General features: G+C 46.7%; 2 protein-coding genes across 3 annotated transcripts in view; both read right to left on the bottom strand.

Moving 5' to 3' along the window:
* The window catches only part of LOC139014904 (aldehyde oxidase 2), a 58,550-nt gene extending 49,405 nt beyond the window's left edge, over window positions 1-9,145 (bottom strand). Inside the window, exons 1-6 of one of the 2 annotated variants that reach the window (XM_070421792.1) lie at window positions 9,012-9,145; window positions 6,055-6,112; window positions 4,475-4,571; window positions 3,377-3,485; window positions 2,902-3,028; window positions 2,613-2,674 (exon numbers count right to left, since the gene is read on the bottom strand). In XM_070421792.1, coding sequence (XP_070277893.1) covers window positions 2,613-2,674; window positions 2,902-3,028; window positions 3,377-3,485; window positions 4,475-4,571; window positions 6,055-6,112; window positions 9,012-9,065 — 507 coding nt within the window. In that variant the 5' untranslated portion in view covers window positions 9,066-9,145. Of the gene's footprint in view, window positions 1-2,612; window positions 2,675-2,901; window positions 3,029-3,376; window positions 3,486-4,327; window positions 4,360-4,474; window positions 4,572-6,054; window positions 6,113-9,011 lie in introns of those variants that run through there. The other variant, XM_070421791.1, reaches the window with a different exon arrangement.
* Window positions 9,146-13,868: 4,723 nt separating this feature from the next.
* Window positions 13,869-16,836, bottom strand: part of LOC139015500 (aldehyde oxidase 4-like) — a 76,456-nt gene continuing 73,488 nt past the window's right edge. The window contains exons 34-35 of the mRNA XM_070423274.1: window positions 15,889-16,056; window positions 13,869-14,304 (exon numbers count right to left, since the gene is read on the bottom strand). Of these exons, the coding sequence (XP_070279375.1) occupies window positions 14,251-14,304; window positions 15,889-16,056 (222 nt within the window). The 3' untranslated portion in view covers window positions 13,869-14,250. The remainder of the gene's footprint in view (window positions 14,305-15,888; window positions 16,057-16,836) is intronic.

Raw genomic sequence — 16,836 nt, 5'->3', positions numbered from 1 at the left:
TGTTAATCTTTTTGCCTATTGTTTTGTTTATTTACTTACCTATTTGTTCATTAGAGTAATTTTCCATGTCATTAAAATATAATTTTGCTGATTGCATAATAATCAATCTTCTGGATTTATACTTGTAAAATTTGCTATTGACATATACTTAGGTTTTGCCTACATTTTCTAATTACAAATAACATTATAATAAACATTTCTGTCTATTGCTTGTACAATTTTGTGTACATCTCTGAATTTTTTCTTAGATGAAATCCTAGTGCTAGAGTTAATTGGTAAGATGTCTTTCAGGGCAATAACTGTCCATTCTCTAGCATATATAAGACTCAACAACATTGAATGCTATCATTTATATAAGGACCTTAAAAAAAGAAAAGAAAAACATGAAGAAAGATGGGTAAAGAAAACCGCTCTGGTAACCAGGCATTTGGGATCTGCATGGGGCTCATGGGAATAAATGGACAGTCAATGGATTTTATTTTTTTTTTATTTTTGTAAAAAATATTTTATTGATTTTTTACAGAGAGGAAGGGAGAGAGATAGAGAGTTAGAAACATCGATCAGCTGCCTCCTGCACATCTCCTACTGGGGATGTGCCCGCAACCCAGGTACATGCCCTTGACCGGAATCGAACCTGGAACCCTTCAGTCCACAGGCCGACGCTCTATCCACTGAGCCAAACCGGTTCCGGCAACAGTCAATGGATTTTAAAGCAGGTTTCCATTTGCCGGCTCTTTATTTCCCATTTTCCCCTAACTCACCTCTTGTATCCTCTTCCTTAGATAATTTTCCCTAAGTATTTAAGGAAATACTTCCAGATACCCCAGTTCTCTGTCTCTGCTCAACTGTCTCAGGCTGCCAGCTTCCTGATTCTGTTCACGATGCTCCCTCATTTACTCAGGCCTCTGACAGCTCCCAGGAGGGGCCATGGGTCAATGATGACAGAACAAGTCAGTCTTCCTGGCCTATTAGCTAGGAACCTCAAGTAGCCCCACTAGGGCTCTGTTCCTTTCACCCCCTCTTTTTAAAAAACAAAACATTTTTTTATATATTTATTTATTGATTTCAGAGAGGAAGGGAGAAGGAGAGAGAGATGGAAACATCAATGATGAGAGAGAACCATTGATTGGCTGCCTCCTGCACGCCCCTACTGGGGATCGAGCCTGCAACCCAGGCATGTGCCCTTGGCCGGAATCAAACCTGGGACCCCTCAGTCCGCAGGCTGATGCTTCATCCGCTGAGCCAAGTTGGCTAGGGCCCTTTCACCCCTTAGAATTTCTGGGGCCTGCTGGCTGCAAGGCGGGTCTCTGACTACACTTTTGCCTTCATCCCCATAGGGAGAGAGGTTTCCTTTAACCTGCTTTACTGTATTTGTGTTTCACACATGCTTTTCCATTTACACCAGCAGTTTGATGAGTTTATAAGCTATTGATTTTCTCAGCTTGTCATCTTTGGCTCTCCATGTGGCAAAAGTCTAGGACAGGTGTGCAAGGGGGACTGGCCTGGCTCTGGGGACTGGGACATACTGCCAGGCCCACAACTACTGTTTGTGGAGCTGCAGCAGCAAGAGAACAAACAGAGGCCCCTGCACCTTTCTCTGCCCAGCCTGGCTTGGTTCTGCAGCGAGGGGCCTCAAACACCGTGTGAGCACCCAGCCTGACTGTCCACGCTCTGTCTATTCTCTCCAAAAACACCAGTCATTGGCCATCCTTCAGCCTAGGTGCACACACTGGCTGCTATGATCTGCTCTAGGAAGGTGGACTTGAAAAGAGGCTGTGTCAGGCCTGGGAATGTGGTCAAGACCAAACCTGGATCATGGTCTAGAAAAGAGGTGAAGGCTTCAGGTGAACAAGTCACCTTGGACCCAGGGCTTCCTGAGAGTGGCTGAAGGAGGACCAGTGAGGGGCCCTTCAAAGTGTGGGGTCCTCCTTGCTTGGGTCGAAGGGTGGTACTGCCCACATCAATCCTGCCCTCAGGAGAGGGCCATTGGATGTGCCTGGCTGGTCTCCCCGTCAATCTCTATTCACAGTGGCAGCAATAACAGTAGTAACTATTTGTTGAGCTCTTTTAAGTGCCAAACAAGACTTTGCTACGTGCTTGGCCATGATTTCTCACCTGATCTTCATAGCAGCCCAGGGAGGTATCCTCATTTTGTTGAGGAAGCTCCCTGTGCTTTTGTACCTGGGGTGAATTTTGGATTCTGCTCTGCATATTTGGCTTCTTTATTTGCTCACACTCTCAGCTGGTCTGGATTCTTGGACTAAAGCTGGCCTCCCTAAAGCCAACTCCATGCCCTTGCTTGTTGTCGCTTTGGGCTCGCTGCAGCCCTCCGACCTGTCCTGCTCTAATGCTTTGCTTAACTATCATGGGAGATGTCTGGTTAGATCACCTGGCTTCTCTCTGTGGTGTGACATGGGACATCAAAGGAGGAGTAAGGTTTACCTTGTCCTCAACAAATAGCTAAAACTCCCTTGAGTCAGCTGGAGCTAACTCACTTTTCTCCCTTATAGTCTGTTTAGATGGTTTTAAAAAGTCAACTCCTAAATTCCCAGCCTTGACCAGCGGTCACTGTCATTCTTACTCTGAAAGGTGTCCCCATGGCCACTACTCACCCTGCAGAAGGTCTTTCCACTCTCGAGAATTGGCCGGTACCCAGTGCAGCGGCACAGATTGCCTGATAAAATAAGGGGCGTGAGTATCAGTAGGCTTTTTTTTTACTGGTTTCTTTGGAAAGCTAAAATAGATCCATTCTTCTCTCCGGGGTGAACTGCAGCTACTTTAGAAACAACCAAGGGGGTTCTCAAGTGGGGCTGGGGTGACATTGTGGACGGGGTGGAGCAGGTAGAGGCACACTTCCCACCTGGATTTGGGGGTGGTGAGTATTCTCCATGTCAAACCTACCTCCCAGGGCTTCCATGAGCTGCTCCTCTGAGGGCTGCGGGTGGTTCCTGAGCAGTGTGTACATGGACATCACCATCCCAGGGGTACAGAATCCACACTGGGTGCCATGGCTCTTGGCAATCCTCTCCTACAAGGACACATACACAGGCCCTGCCTTCTTGCTGCCACCACCTCTCACCAGGCTCCAGATCCTGCATCTCCCTTGAGAGGAAGAGCTCATTCCCTAAGCAGTGCACTCCTCCCCTCCATCAGAGGTGGCCAGTGTCCCCTCTCCTACTCTGCTCCAGGAAGAAGCGACCCAGAAGCCATTTGCTATCACTACAATCATTTCTCAAGCTCAAATGCCCAGATCTTTCTCATTGGGAATTAGCAGCATGCAGCCTTCCTTGCCAGAGTGAGAAGAGTTTTCCCAGGCAGCACAGTCAATTCAGCATTAAAAAGATCAAGAAGTGAGAATGTTAACATATGCTCTTACCTGCACAGGGTGAAGCTTGGTTTTGATGCTTCCCACACCTTCCACAGTGGTGACAGCAGCTCCATAGAGAGAGCAGATGGGCACCAGGCATGCGGTGATGGAGAAGTGTCTTTGAATGAGAAATACAAGGAAAATCAAGGGGAATAACATGGTCCTGCCTCCTGGGGAACCCTGGGACCAATAAGGGCAGCAGGAACCCCTCCACCCCCCAACCAGAGGCCTATCATTCAGCCTGGGAGATGGGGGACTGGACGGGGGACAGGTGGAAGAATTAGAGTCCCCTCTGCTGACTCGGTGCTATCTTCAAGAAGAGGGGATCCTCCAGGGAAAGATGGGCATTCTGAACTTCAGAAAACTTCCCAAGCCCAGAACAGACTACCTGGGTCTGGCCTCAATGGGAATGGACTTGTGTCACCAGGAGTGGTATTGGACCTCAATAGGTATTCCTTAGGACATTGACCCCATAACAGGCAAGAGGCACACCTGTGCCTTTTACCCATATTCATGAATTTATTTTGCTTGTTAATTTTAACTTCCCTGTATAAGGTCGCTCAACAATGTTGGATGGTTTTGTTCTGAAGGCATTTTTTAGGCCAGTGGATTTGGGAACAGCCAAAGTTCTGGAATCTAGTCCTTAATTTAAGGATGGAATTATGGCCCAGGTCCCTGCTCTGCAGGGTTGGTCCAGCCCAAGAGTAGGAATGGCATTAGTGTCAGCCAAAGCGGGTGGGTTCAAGTCCTATGACGTACTAGTTGCATGACCTTAAACAAGTCACTACATATTGTTGAGCCTTAGTTTCCTCATCTGTAAGATGAGTGGTTGACCTAAATTGGGGTTTCTTAACTTGGGATGCACACATGGGCCATGGGAAATCCCATGATCTCCCTGAAAGTGTGTGCAAAATGTAATTAATGAATGCATTTTCCGAGAAGACAGTTCACAGCTGTTACCAGATTTTTGGAAGGGCCTGAGATCCAGAGACAGTGAAATCTCGAGGCTGGGAGGTCCGTGGAGATCTTCCTTAGCTGCGAGATGAGACTAGAAGCCTGGCAAAGAAACAAAACCCTCCCCTAGCTCTGGGTTTCTGGGCAGGATACCTTATCTTCTTGGACACAGGGTCACACTTAGACACCATCACGGTACAGGCGCCGCAGCTCCCTCTGCCGCAGGCGTACTTGGTTCCTGTGAGGCCTACTGGAGGGAGGTGGTCAAGGAAAAGATGCCCAGGTGGACCTGTGGCCGCCATGATAGCTGCCTCCCTAGGGTGTCGCCAGCAAGGAAAGACAGGGATGCACGTCTGAGAAGTCACTCGCCTCCTGGTCTCAGTAAGGTCCACTCCGTACCATGTCAGCTGTGGGACATTCTATTAACCGCTCCCTGCCTGCTTTCTCATTTGCAAAGAGGGGAAGCGATACCCACGTTACCTTCACCTGCTCACCATAAGCAGTTTGGAGGAGAGTGGATATAAAAGTGAAAGCCCTTTGAAAAAGTCTGTTTCATTATAAGTACTCTTCTGGGTTCTAATCACGTCATTGGGAGAGAACTTATTGTTAGCAGTTCAATGTATCGCTAGTTTTGCCCAGTAGTTTGTATTGCATTTGAATGCCAGTGACCGAGCCTTTGGAGAAGACCCCTGCCTTTATTTTCATAAACTACCTTGAGTGTCCTGCTCCTGCTTGGTCCAGGTTCAAGTCCAGGTCTAGACTCAGCCTCTGCTCCCTCTCTTTCGTCAGCCTTCTCCCTAATGGTGGCTCATTTCCACAAAATTTAGGGGATTGGATATACTTAACTACGGGCTAAGAAGAGTTTAGAGTCACTGACTTTTATTTTTTTTAAGTCATAGGGTTTATTCATTTAAACTGTCATAACCTTAAATGCTTTTAAGGGAGGTTGTGTGAACCAGTGGAGTGGGTCGGGTGTACCTGGAGAGCTCACGTCCCACTTTCCATAGGGGCCTGGGGCAGTCCCCACTCACCTCTACGCCAGACTGTAGCCACACAGGAATGACTAGCTTCCCATTTTTCATGAGAAGCTAAAAATCCTGTTTTTTTAAAACCATGGGATTTCCTAATTTTCAAACATTGACAACTAATTAAATCCATGTGAGCTTTTAACCAACACTAGTTTAGGGGCTGATTCCCTCAATTTACAATTTCTGCCTTTTTTTTTTTTTTTTGGCTTCCCTGAGTGACCTATCAGACTTATCTGTTAAAATATGTTTGCCATGGTGATGGCCTAAATTTCAGAATATAAAATGGTGAGGGAAAATCGGCTGTAGGGAAACAGATGTAGATCTTTTTCTATGACACATGTTCTTCCTGAATCTGGAAAACTTGGTTTCTTTCCAGGGCAGGGTGCCTGAAACACAAGCCTCTATTACATAACCGCCCTCCCAGGACCGGAAGGCCCTTAAGGGAGTAATTGGTGCTGAAGTAAAGAGCTTAGCTTCTATTTCACTGCTGTGAGATCAAGACATGAGAAATTCTGGGGAAACTTCATCCTCTGTAAATAGCCCAGTTAACTTAATATCCTTAAAACCATTGCCAAAGCAAAGAGAGAGCAAGGGCCAAGGGGCTGACTGTTTGGGGAAGGAGAGTTTGATTAGTTCTCATAATCACAGCAGGCCTGACTTTTAAGGTAAACACAGACATGGCCAAGACTTTGGTCAAAAGGGTCCAGTTCTTTCGTAGGAAGGTCAGCAGAGTGACTTCTGGGTCCGCATTTCTCTCTATCACCTGTGGTGAAACCAGAAAAGAGATTATTATGGGGACTGAATCAATGACCTAATGGTCGGCAAACTCATTAGTCAACAGAGCCAAATATCAACAGTACAACCATTGAAATTTCTTTTGAGAGCCAAAATTTTTAAAAAAATATATTTTATTGATTTTTTACAGTGAGGAAGGGAGAGGGATAGAGAGTTAGAAACATCGATGAGAGAGGAACATCGATCAGCTGCCTCCTGCACTCCCCCCACTGGGGATATGCCTGCAACCAAGGTACATGCCCTTGACTGGAATCGAACCTGGGACCCTTCGGTCTGCAGGCCGACGCTCTATCCACTGAGCCAAACCGGTCAGGGCAAGAGTCAAATTTTTTAAACTTAAACTATATAGGTAGGTACATTGTTATTAACTTAATTAGGGTACTCCTAAGGCTTAGGAAGAGCCACACTCAAGGGGCCAAAGAGCCGCATGTGGCTTGCGAGCCGCAGTTTGCCGACCACGGATAGTGGAACGTCTGTCGTGGCCAGCTGGATTCAGCAATTGGGGTAAAATACTAGGCCTGGTTTCATCTGCCCCTGCTTTTTAGTGATCTGGCGGCAAACGACCTTCACGTATATTTACAGAGCAGGAGACTCACCAAGCAAGTGTGGCGACTATGCTCTGTGAGGTGATGACAGCTGGAACCGCTGCTGTGCAAGGGGCCCTGGGGCGGTGTTCTCCCTGTTCGATCCACTATCTGTTTTTGTGGAATTTTCCAACCAAGTCTTTTCTACTCTTGAAATATTTTAACCTGGGAGAGACTTGGATGCTGTGTATGTGCATGCATGTATGTTTATGTATGCATGCATGTGTGTGTATGTGTGTGTGTGTGTGTTTAATGAAGGATCCAGGAGGGAAGAAAGCTGGGTAGGAAGAGTTTCTATTCCGGTACCTCTGAGACACTTCTAGTGGGGAGTCCATGTAGTAACATCAGGGATCTTAAGAGTTGGTGGCAGGAAGGGGAGGCAGAGAGGGCTGCTGTCATCAGGAGAGGCCCTAGTGCATGCCAGTGTGGTGAGTGGTGATGGTGGAGTCTTGTTGCCCCAGCTCAGGACCCCAGGTGGCTTTGGTGGAACCCTAGCATCTCTCCCTCCCTCACCTTAAAAAGTGGGGGATTCATCCCTAAAAGCCATGAAGGAACCTTGTTTGGTGCTTCTCTCTCATTTTCTTATTTGAGGATATTTCCTTTGACTGTCCTGCAAACACCTCCAGCCATTCTCTTGCATCAGAGAAAAGACAGATTCAGCTAATCATGTTAGGATCTTCCATTCTCCCTGGAAGAAAAACATGACCTAGTGTAGACCTCCAGGAATAAAAATAGCGCAGGAAGATGCTTCCAAGCGGAGATATTGAAATTCACCTGCTTTCTTGCCCTAGCTGGTTTGGCTCAGTGGACAGAGCGGTGGCCTGCGGACTGAAGGGTCAAGGGCACATACCTGGGTTGCGGGCCCGATTCCCAGTGGGGAGCATGCAGGAGGTGGCCGATCAATGATTCTCTCTCATCATTGATGTTTCTCTCTCTCCCTCCCTCTCTGAAATATATATAACTAAATTCAACTGCTTTCTGGAGCTCTAGCGGGCTCCTGGTCAACAAAAGAAGAAGCCTTCCTCTGCACTTTCTTCCCACCCCAGGTCCTTCAAAAACATCTACTGAGAATGCAGTTGGATAATGTTTTTATTATCTAGCTGACTCCAATCCCCACCACACACATCTGTATTTCCTCCAACTCTCAACTTACTCCCTGTTCTAGTTGCAGCCACTTTGTTTGGGGCTCATGACTCACAGAGGATGTGGAACAGAAAACAGAGGAAAGAGCCTCTGAAGTCTAGGGCAGTGGAACAAGCGAGTAAGGACTCAGCTCATAAGAGATAGCTTTGGAAGAATGTCTGGTGGTTGCTGGCTGGGGAGATTGGACACAGGATGGAGAGTTAGAAGGGAAATGACGAGAACGTAGAGGTTCTATGTTCTATCTCCTTTCTTGATCCAAGCCCTGGGGTGGGCAGTGGGTGAACATGGCCAAATCCCAATTAGGTTTATGGGACTAGAGAGCTGAGGGGTCCTAAAGGACAGGTGGTGAGACCCAAGAGAAGCCACCTGCCTTGGGAGGTGGCGTAATGGTCCCATTAAGGATCAGCGAGGGACTCAGGAGAGGAGGGGGCCTGGCAGAGGGCACTGAGGGTTGACTGTGTGGATGGATGGTGAGGACTGGAGGGAGGGATGCCAGGGAGACTGACAAAGGGAGACCCTCTCTCCTTGTCATATAGGTTCCTCCTGGAACTTAGCCACAGCCCAGGGAAAGAAGGGACCCAATATGGACTGCAATTACATTTTACCCAGTTCTGTATAATGGAGACTCAACAGAAAAAATAAATTGATAAAGAGAAAAATAAAGAAAGCTCTGTTTCTCCTCCTGATTTTGAGGATCAACATAGCCTACTAGATAAAGTGCTTCCAGTATATCAGGCTCAGTACTCGGTGATTTACAAGTTTGAGGGGATTCCTAATCAGTGAAAGAAGCACCTCTCTTTTAATCTTGACAACCGCCACAGGAAGTGGGTTCTGAGAAGGGTACTCCGAGGCCCAGGGAGGAGAAGTAACTTGCATAAGTTTATACAGTAAATGGCAGAGCTGGATTGGACCCGAGACTGATACCGAGGCACATGCAATTAACCCCAATGCTTTACTGTCACCCACATCCCGGAGGCAGAGCCATGACTAAATGGGGAACAGGCCAAATTAGTATGGGTTCCAGTCCCTGGCTTCTTCTCCCTTTCTGGAGGAGTCTCAACCCAAATGGGCCACAAAGGCTCCCCTCCAGCTAGTAGTTTCCTGTGGTCTCAAGCACTGGTCGTAACACCCAACACTTACCTTCCTCCCGTTCACAAAGAAAACCAACTCATCGGATTGCGGCAGGCCAAGCATCACACCTGTAAACAGGTTTCACCTTACAATTCTAGGTGGGTGTGCTCTTTGGCACCAGCAACGGGACTGAGCACAAAGGATTCAGGTCCAAGCACTGAAATCCTTCCTTGTGTGGAAGTTGGCAGTTGGAGTCCAGAGAGCAGACTCCTTGGCCTCGAGGCCTTTTAAGTCTAGAGCACCTGTGTGGTCCCGCCTCTTACCTTGTGCCTCACTCTGCCTCCCACCAATCCTGGCTTCAAAGCTTGCTCTGTGCATGGCCCACATCCCTTCTTGCTTACTCTGAGGTTGGAGGGCCTCAGTGTGAAAACCATACACAACCATTTAAGCTTAAACCCACGTTGTACACTGCCTCAGCCCCTGGATGGGTTCCTTCTTCTCAAAGAGAGAGAAGTGGACCTCCCACTTTTCCCAACTCTGATCTCATTCTAATTGCACAAGTGTCGCCTTGTAGGAAGTCATATGGACAATTCCAGTCTGTGCCCTAAAGTGGAGTGTGGGGTGCTGCATTCACCCAGCCCCTCTTTACCCTTCCTACTTCCTCCCCAGCCACAGGATTGGTCCACTGGAAAATAGTGATGTAGTCAAGGCAACCACTTTACAGATAAGTAAACAGAGGCTCAGATAGGTAAGACCAGTAGCTCTGGACCATGCAGAACATAAGTGGCAAAGTGGGAACTATAACCAAGATCTCCTGGATTTAAATACCTGTGAGCGTATAGACAGATTCCTTTCTTGATCAACAGAACAATGTCATTTTGATCTTTCTGAGTATCTCCAGTTAGATGTTTGGAGCTAAAATCAAGCAATTCTTATTCTTTCAATGGAAGCCATGCCCAGGACTTGGCCTCACATGTGGGTGATGCAGGTAGCTGCTCAAGTGGTCTAGTTTCAGGAGAGGAGGCAAGACCTCTCTGTCCCCCTGCCCACTCCCTTCATGAGTGTGTGGAGCCCTGGCATGCCATGGTTAGAGTCAACCCTTTGTCTTAAGGCGAACTCACTGTGACAGTGCCTCAGGCCAGAGACAACAAATACCTGGCATCCTCTTGACCTGGCTAACTAGGGAAGATCCTCCTTCCCACTTGGTAGAGATGTGGCTTCAGAATCCTTCCCACCGCAGAGCTAGTCCAGAAACATCCCTAACCAAATGCACTTGGAAGCTGCCAACTTTCTTTATCATTCAATGTCTAGGTCCAAGGCCTTCCCATCTTCGTGCACCTGTGGAGATGAGTGTTTACGCACATGTGCACGTGTTTGTGTGTGCGTATGTGGGTGTTTCATATGTGTTATACAGTTGCTGAATAAATCCACAAGAGGGTAATGAGAGAAGTTGGAGGTGACAATGTGAATAAGGTAGGGCCGCAGGTCAGATTTTTTGATCATGCTACTTCTGCTACAAATAGCTCAGTACCTCTCTGAGGCCTAGAACATGAGGACCAAATTCCTAGGCCCAGTGTGCAAAGCCCTCCAAGACCTGTCCCTATTGCTGGCCTCAGGCTCTTTTGCTCTTCAAAAACTACTACTCTTCTCATCATTCTTCTGCCTCAACCATTCTTCTACTTGAAACCTTCCACTGGCCTCCCAACACACAAAACCCCTTAAGCTCTCCATGGAGGCCCCTCGGGACGGGCCCCACTCCCTTCTCTGAGCACATCTTCAACCACTGTCTCTCTTGTTCATAATCTCGGCCACACTGGCCCTTTCCCTGCTTCCTGAATGTGCTCATTTCTTTCCTGTTCCAAGGCCTTGGTGCAAGTTATATTTTCTGCCTTGACTTCTGTTTTCTCAGACTTTGGCGTGGCTGGTGCCTTCTTGTTATTTGGGTCTGAGCCCTTTCTTGATCTTCCAGTCTGAAGTCTCACTCCGTCCTGCTCTCTTCTACCACCCACTTCATTTTCTCCAGAGCTCTCATCACTACCTGACCTGGAGTTTTGTCCCCCTCATTTGCCTTCTCTGCTGGAATGTGAGCGCCGCAAGGGCAGGGACGTCACTGTATCCCTGGGCCTAGAATGGTGCCGACCATAGAGCAAATGCCCAATAAGTATTGGTTGAGTGTCTGAGAGGCTCTTCCCTGTCTGCAAAGGTAACAAGCCTGTTCCTGTCCTGCTGTGATTGCCCTCCCCCCCTCCTCCCTCCCTTTTAACCTACCACCCAAAAGCAGCAAACCTCCCTCTACCCTTTTGTCAATTCCAAAAACACTTGCAGATCCAAACAATCACTTCTTTACTCTTCATTTAATAAACCAGGAACCAGGAAACCAGTCTCTTATCTGCCACTAATAGTTGGTTATCTTTTCAATGTTTGTGTCTCATTTCCCCAATTGAGTAATATGCTTCTGGAGGTTAGAAGAGCTACTTGTATCCCCCACAATGGCCGGCAGGAATGACAGCTTGCTCTTTGCAGGAGTTAATAAATGCTTGGCTGATTATCTAAAAATACTTTAAATGAAGAAGGCATCGTTCATTCACTCATTCATTTACCCAGTAGATACTGAGCATCCAGCTTGCGCCATGCAGTATGCTAAGTGGTAGAGGCACAGTGAAAAACAAGTTCAACAAGTGTTCTTCCTCCAAGGAGTTAATGGTTAATAAGAGAGAGAAAATTAACCTGGGATAGAATATTTACCATTGTGAGAGCATAGACCAGGGAGAGGAGCTTTGTTTTGGGGAAAGGGATCAGGGAAGGCCTGAGGAAGGGACCCCTAGGCCTGAAAGATGAGTAGGAGTTGATTTTGTGGGAATTGGGAATGGAGGCGGGGCAGGCTGGGGAAGGAGGGAGTGGAGGCAAAGGCCCTTCCTATGGCTGCTTGCACTTCAGGGACAAGTGACCCAGGCATTGTTTTAAGGGTCCACAATCTCTTCACCATCTCACTCTGCCCCTTACAAGAGGGAAGCAGTGAACGTAGAGAGCACACGCTTCCCACTTACAGGAGTAGGGATGCTGCCAACAAAACCACAGTTCATGGTGTGTCCCAGTATTTATAGGGAGGAATCCTCCAGCGCCAACAGAAAATGCAAGCGGGTAATGTAGAATCGGATTATGGGATTAGAGTTATCAAGTATGAAAGCGCTTCGGATTAAGGGAACCAGATATGCTACTTTCTGGGAGACTGAAAACTGACCTTGACTGATTTATCAAGAGTGTTTTCAAACTTGTTTCAACCAGGGGAACTTGTTTGCATGAAACCTTATGCGGTGTGAACAAATTCAACATCAAGGCTAGTTGAGCTGGCTGGGGGTGAGGCTGAAGTCCTGTGGCTTTCTCTCCTTCAGAAACCCCAGGGCTCTGGGAACTCCGTCTAAAAATCACATAGTGAAGAGCGACCCAAGGGCTGACCGCAGTGGGAAGACAGGCTGCTGTCTCTGCCAAGGGTTCCCCTCTGATCTTATGTCAGACAATGGAAAAAAACAACCACTGATTTTTTTTTTTCTTTCGTGAAAAGGTAAGACCGAATTTCTTCACCTTTAAATGGATTGTTCTGGTGGGTGAGAGAAACTCCCACCTCCTGACTCAGGCGTTTGTATATTTGTTGTAAGAAAGGTCTCATGAATTGGTTACATCAAAGAACCCTTTTACCAATGACGGAATTAATATTGGAAAGGACACTGCCCTCCCCCACAACCAAAACAAACCTATTTCTGGAAAAAAACACGGTAACACATCCCGCTTGCTGATGCCAATGGAAAAGTACTAGCCACACTCCCGTGTCCCTGGTGTGTTGCCCTCTGCTGTGAGCTCTTCAAAAGCCGAAGATGGAGCACAGGTGACCAGGAGTGGGACACTTTTTAGGACCCTTGATGGGTCATTAAATGCCCATGGTCCAGACCCTCCATTCTCAACCTTATCGACTACGAGGCCTCTTCCCTCCCTTCCCAGCTCCAACCGTTCAGTCTCTGCTGAGCCAGGTGGCAGCTGGGCTTATGAGAAGCTAGGGACCAGTGAGGCCTCAGGCTGTGTGTGGGGGTGTCCTCTCCAGTGCCTGGAATCTGGAGGAGAGGTTGGTCCTTCGGGGTGTGACTGGGGATGGAGAAAGTTTGACATTGGTGTGCAGAGTCAGGAGTGCCACATGAGTCACCTAACTCCTTCCTGCCCTGAGTCTGGGAGAGTATGAGGACCAGGCCTGGAGGGTAGACCATTTGGCCAAAGGGGAGTATTTTCAAGTCTTCAGAAGTGGAACATCCCTGGGGCCTGCCATCCCTTTCCTCTCTCCTATTTCTCCTTGGGAATGAAACTCCTATTTCTCCTTGGGAATGGGACTGTGTATCTCATGCCTGTCCCACCATACATTTAGGAAGCACGTAACATGTTTGATATCACACGTTCACAGTTGGAGAGCAATTTGCTTGCATACGAGAACATGAATTTGTGGGGTGGGGTGGGTAGGCATGGAATGCTGCGGACCGAATGTTTGTGTCCTCCCCAAATTCATATGCTACCTCCTAATCCCCAAGGTGATGGTATTAGGAGGTGGGGCCTTTGGGAGGCGACTAGATAATGAGGACAAAGCCCTCATCTATGGGATTAGCACCCGTGTCCCTTCTTCCAAATTAGGACACAGTGAGAAGATAGCAGTCTGTGAACCAGGAAGCAGGAGCTCACCAGACACCAAATCTGCTGGCACCTTGATCTTGGACTTCCTGGTCTTTAGAACCGTGAGAAACAAATATTTGTTTTTTTTATAAATCACCCAGTTTATGGTATTCTGTTAGGACAAGACATGGACTAAGATAGAACCCCCATGATGCTGTATATCTTCAGGATAATGCAAACGAAAAGAAGATTTTTGATTCTTTATTATACCTTTTAGTGAAAATTTGCATCCTAAAACATGATCATGCAGTGACCAAAACTATAGAGAGTAATTAAAAAATGCCAAAATTGCCCTGGCCGGGTGGCTAAGCTGACTGAAGCGTTGTCCCATACATCAAAAAGGTTGTGGGTTCAATTCCCAGTTGGGGCATGTATGGGAGGAAACTGTTCAATATTTCTTTCTCACATCAATATTTCTCTATCTCTCTCTCCCTTCCCCCTCTTTCTAAAAATCAACAAAACATATCCTCGGGTGAGGATTAAAAAATAAAAAAGCTAAAATTATCATTGACATTTGGGAAATACCAGATATATTGCTCTGGTTGGAGAATTTTAAGGGCAATCGTCAACTCTTTCATTTTCTAAAGAAAAGATAAGATTAAGACACACGGATGGACCAAGGTGTAAATGTCGAAGGGTCATCTCTGGGGATCTGAAAAAGATAAAATAAAGGTAGATGGTTATTAATACAATGTTGTTATACTGAACAAACAGAAACGGAGAACAAACTGATGACTGTCAGGTGAAAGGAGCCCTGGGGGCTGGGTGAAAAAGGTGAAGGGATTAAGAAGTATAAATTGACAGTTACAAAATAGTCATGGGGATGTAAAGTACAATATAGGGAGTATAGTCAATAATATTATAATAACTGATGTATGGCATCAGTTGGGTATGAGAGGTATGGGGGGATCACTTCATAAGTTATTTAAATGTCTCACCACTAAACAGTACACCTGAAACTAATATAATATTGAATGTCAACTGTAATTGAAAAGTAAAAAACAAAACAAAAAACTTTTTAAATGGGTCAAAGAAGAAAATCTGTTTAATCTCTGCAGTAAAATAAAAGCTGAAATGCAGAGCCACAAAAATAAAAAAGAGGTCAGAATTCTGCTGGCGTGTCCACCTAGCCTTTGTCTCTGTCCCCCTATCATGGAACAGTCACGACTCCTGGGGAGCAGCCAGCATCCATAACCAGGAGACGGAAAGCCACCCTCTCAGGACCTGGAGGGGGTAGGGAAGCAGGACTATGGAAGCAGCCTAGGTCCTGATGGCATCACTGGACTGCCCTGGGCTCCAGAACTTCCTTTTGTTTCAGAAAAAGCAATCTCTGTTCTGTTTTAAAAAATGCTGTTATATGAAAAATGTTGTAATTCAAAAGAAATATTATTTACTTTTTTAAAAAAAGAACAAGTCTGTGTTCATTTTATTCTTACCAAAATTTTATAATTTTCACATTTCTTTCTAACCTTGAGTCATAAATCCCCTCATTCTCATAATGCTTGGGGATAAAATGCATCTTAAACCCAGAAGCCCTGTAATGTCAAAGGCCTAAACCGCAGTCTAATTTTATACCAGACTCATGTAGGGCTGCAGTGAGCAGTTGTATATAGAAACAGTCTCTGATAGTTCTAGATGTATTTTCAGCAGCTGAAAAATGAAACTGTGTTCTTTTAACATGTGCCCAGTGACTTGATATTTTCATTTAAATTCTTGTTATTAGTTTGCTTGAAAGATACTTTCCGAATAATTGACCAGATCAGATATCTATTAAATCTAATTTGGTTATTGAGGTAATTCAAATACCACATCAACTGCATTTTGACCAAATGTTTAAAGAAATAACCTACCATGCCCATTTGCTATTTTTAAAAAATTTATTGTTGAAGGTATTACAGATGTCTCTCCCCCCCCCCCTTTTTTTTTGAAATCAAGGAGGAAATATAAAGGCTCCTGGAAACAAACAGAAATATATACCACTTGCTATCAGCACTGACTCAGTTGAGTGTGCTTTTCTTTGGGGTTGGAAACAGTGAAACACCATTTTGGGAGGTTCACTCACTTTGCAGGCAGCTGCTTTGGAGCATATAGGAAGTAGCAAGTGGAGGAAAAAAGAGAATTTTCATTGGCAAAGACGAACCTGCCCTAGAATTCTGTCACAGAGACCACGTTCATCCCAGAACCTGAAAGCCGTGGAAGAGGGATCCCAGCAGGGGCCCCTCCTCGCCACCCTTACCATGTCGGTGAACTGATCCACACAAGCCATCCGAATCTCCTCAGGCGTCCCTGGGCTGTTTAGGATGAAGGTGTTGGTCAAGCCCCTCTCTCTTCGGGCAGCAGCCACTGCATCATGTATGGCGAAGAGCACGGAGTTTCCCATGAACATTGCAGCCTCACCCAGTCCCTGAGAAGGAGGGCAGGAGGCCGTCAGAAAGGCATGGCTCCTTCAGGGCTGCTAGTCTGTGTTGACACGCACGTGCACTCGCACACTCTCGCGCACACTCACCTCCTCTGGCTTTATAACCCTCAGAGGGGGGTGCATCTGAATTGCCAGAACCCATCCCCCCACGCCGATTGGTGTGGGGGGGAGTAGATAATGAAAATGCCCCAGGACATCAGGATAGCAGGGCAGCTATAAACACCTGTTCCCCTGCCCAGGGCAAGAAGACCAAAGCCCATGGTGCCCTCTGGAGTCCTTCAATTTGGCCTCTAGACCTGCGATGTTCACCCGGTGTGCCATGGCTGAAAATCGCTGCTCTAAGCCATGCGTGTTTAATTCAAACCCACAGCAAAAGAACCACAATCTTTGTAGCTGAGCTTGAAAGACAGCGAGGTGTTGCCTCTGAAGAGTGGACGTTGAAGCCTTCTTTGTGCGCACTTCCCTGGCGAGTGCTGGATGCTCTTGAATGAACAGTGTGAATGAACATTATATTTTGAATAACCCTCCAATGCTTCTTGTTCTGGTTTTCCTTCTTTCTTTCTTCAAAGGAGTCTGGTCCTTGGTCTGTGTCCAGGGCCTTAGTAGAGAGATGGGACAAAGGGCCCAAAGCAGATAAAGACTACCCCAGGCTGTGGCTTTTACTCTGAGGCAAATGTGGAGGAAGAGGTGAAGCTGGCAGAAGAAGGGCTTTCCTGTGAGGTGAGGAGGAAGGGGCGAGAGCAGAGAGGTCCTGTGCCCTATTTG

The sequence above is a fragment of the Myotis yumanensis genome, unplaced genomic scaffold (assembly GCF_028538775.1).
Source record: "Myotis yumanensis isolate MYYU_CA2020_CCGP unplaced genomic scaffold, mMyoYum1.0.hap1 SCAF_8, whole genome shotgun sequence".
Lineage (NCBI taxonomy): Eukaryota > Metazoa > Chordata > Mammalia > Chiroptera > Vespertilionidae > Myotis > Myotis yumanensis.
Note: the sequence above shows the minus strand (reverse complement) of the source record. Positions and strands in the feature narration are given on the sequence as shown.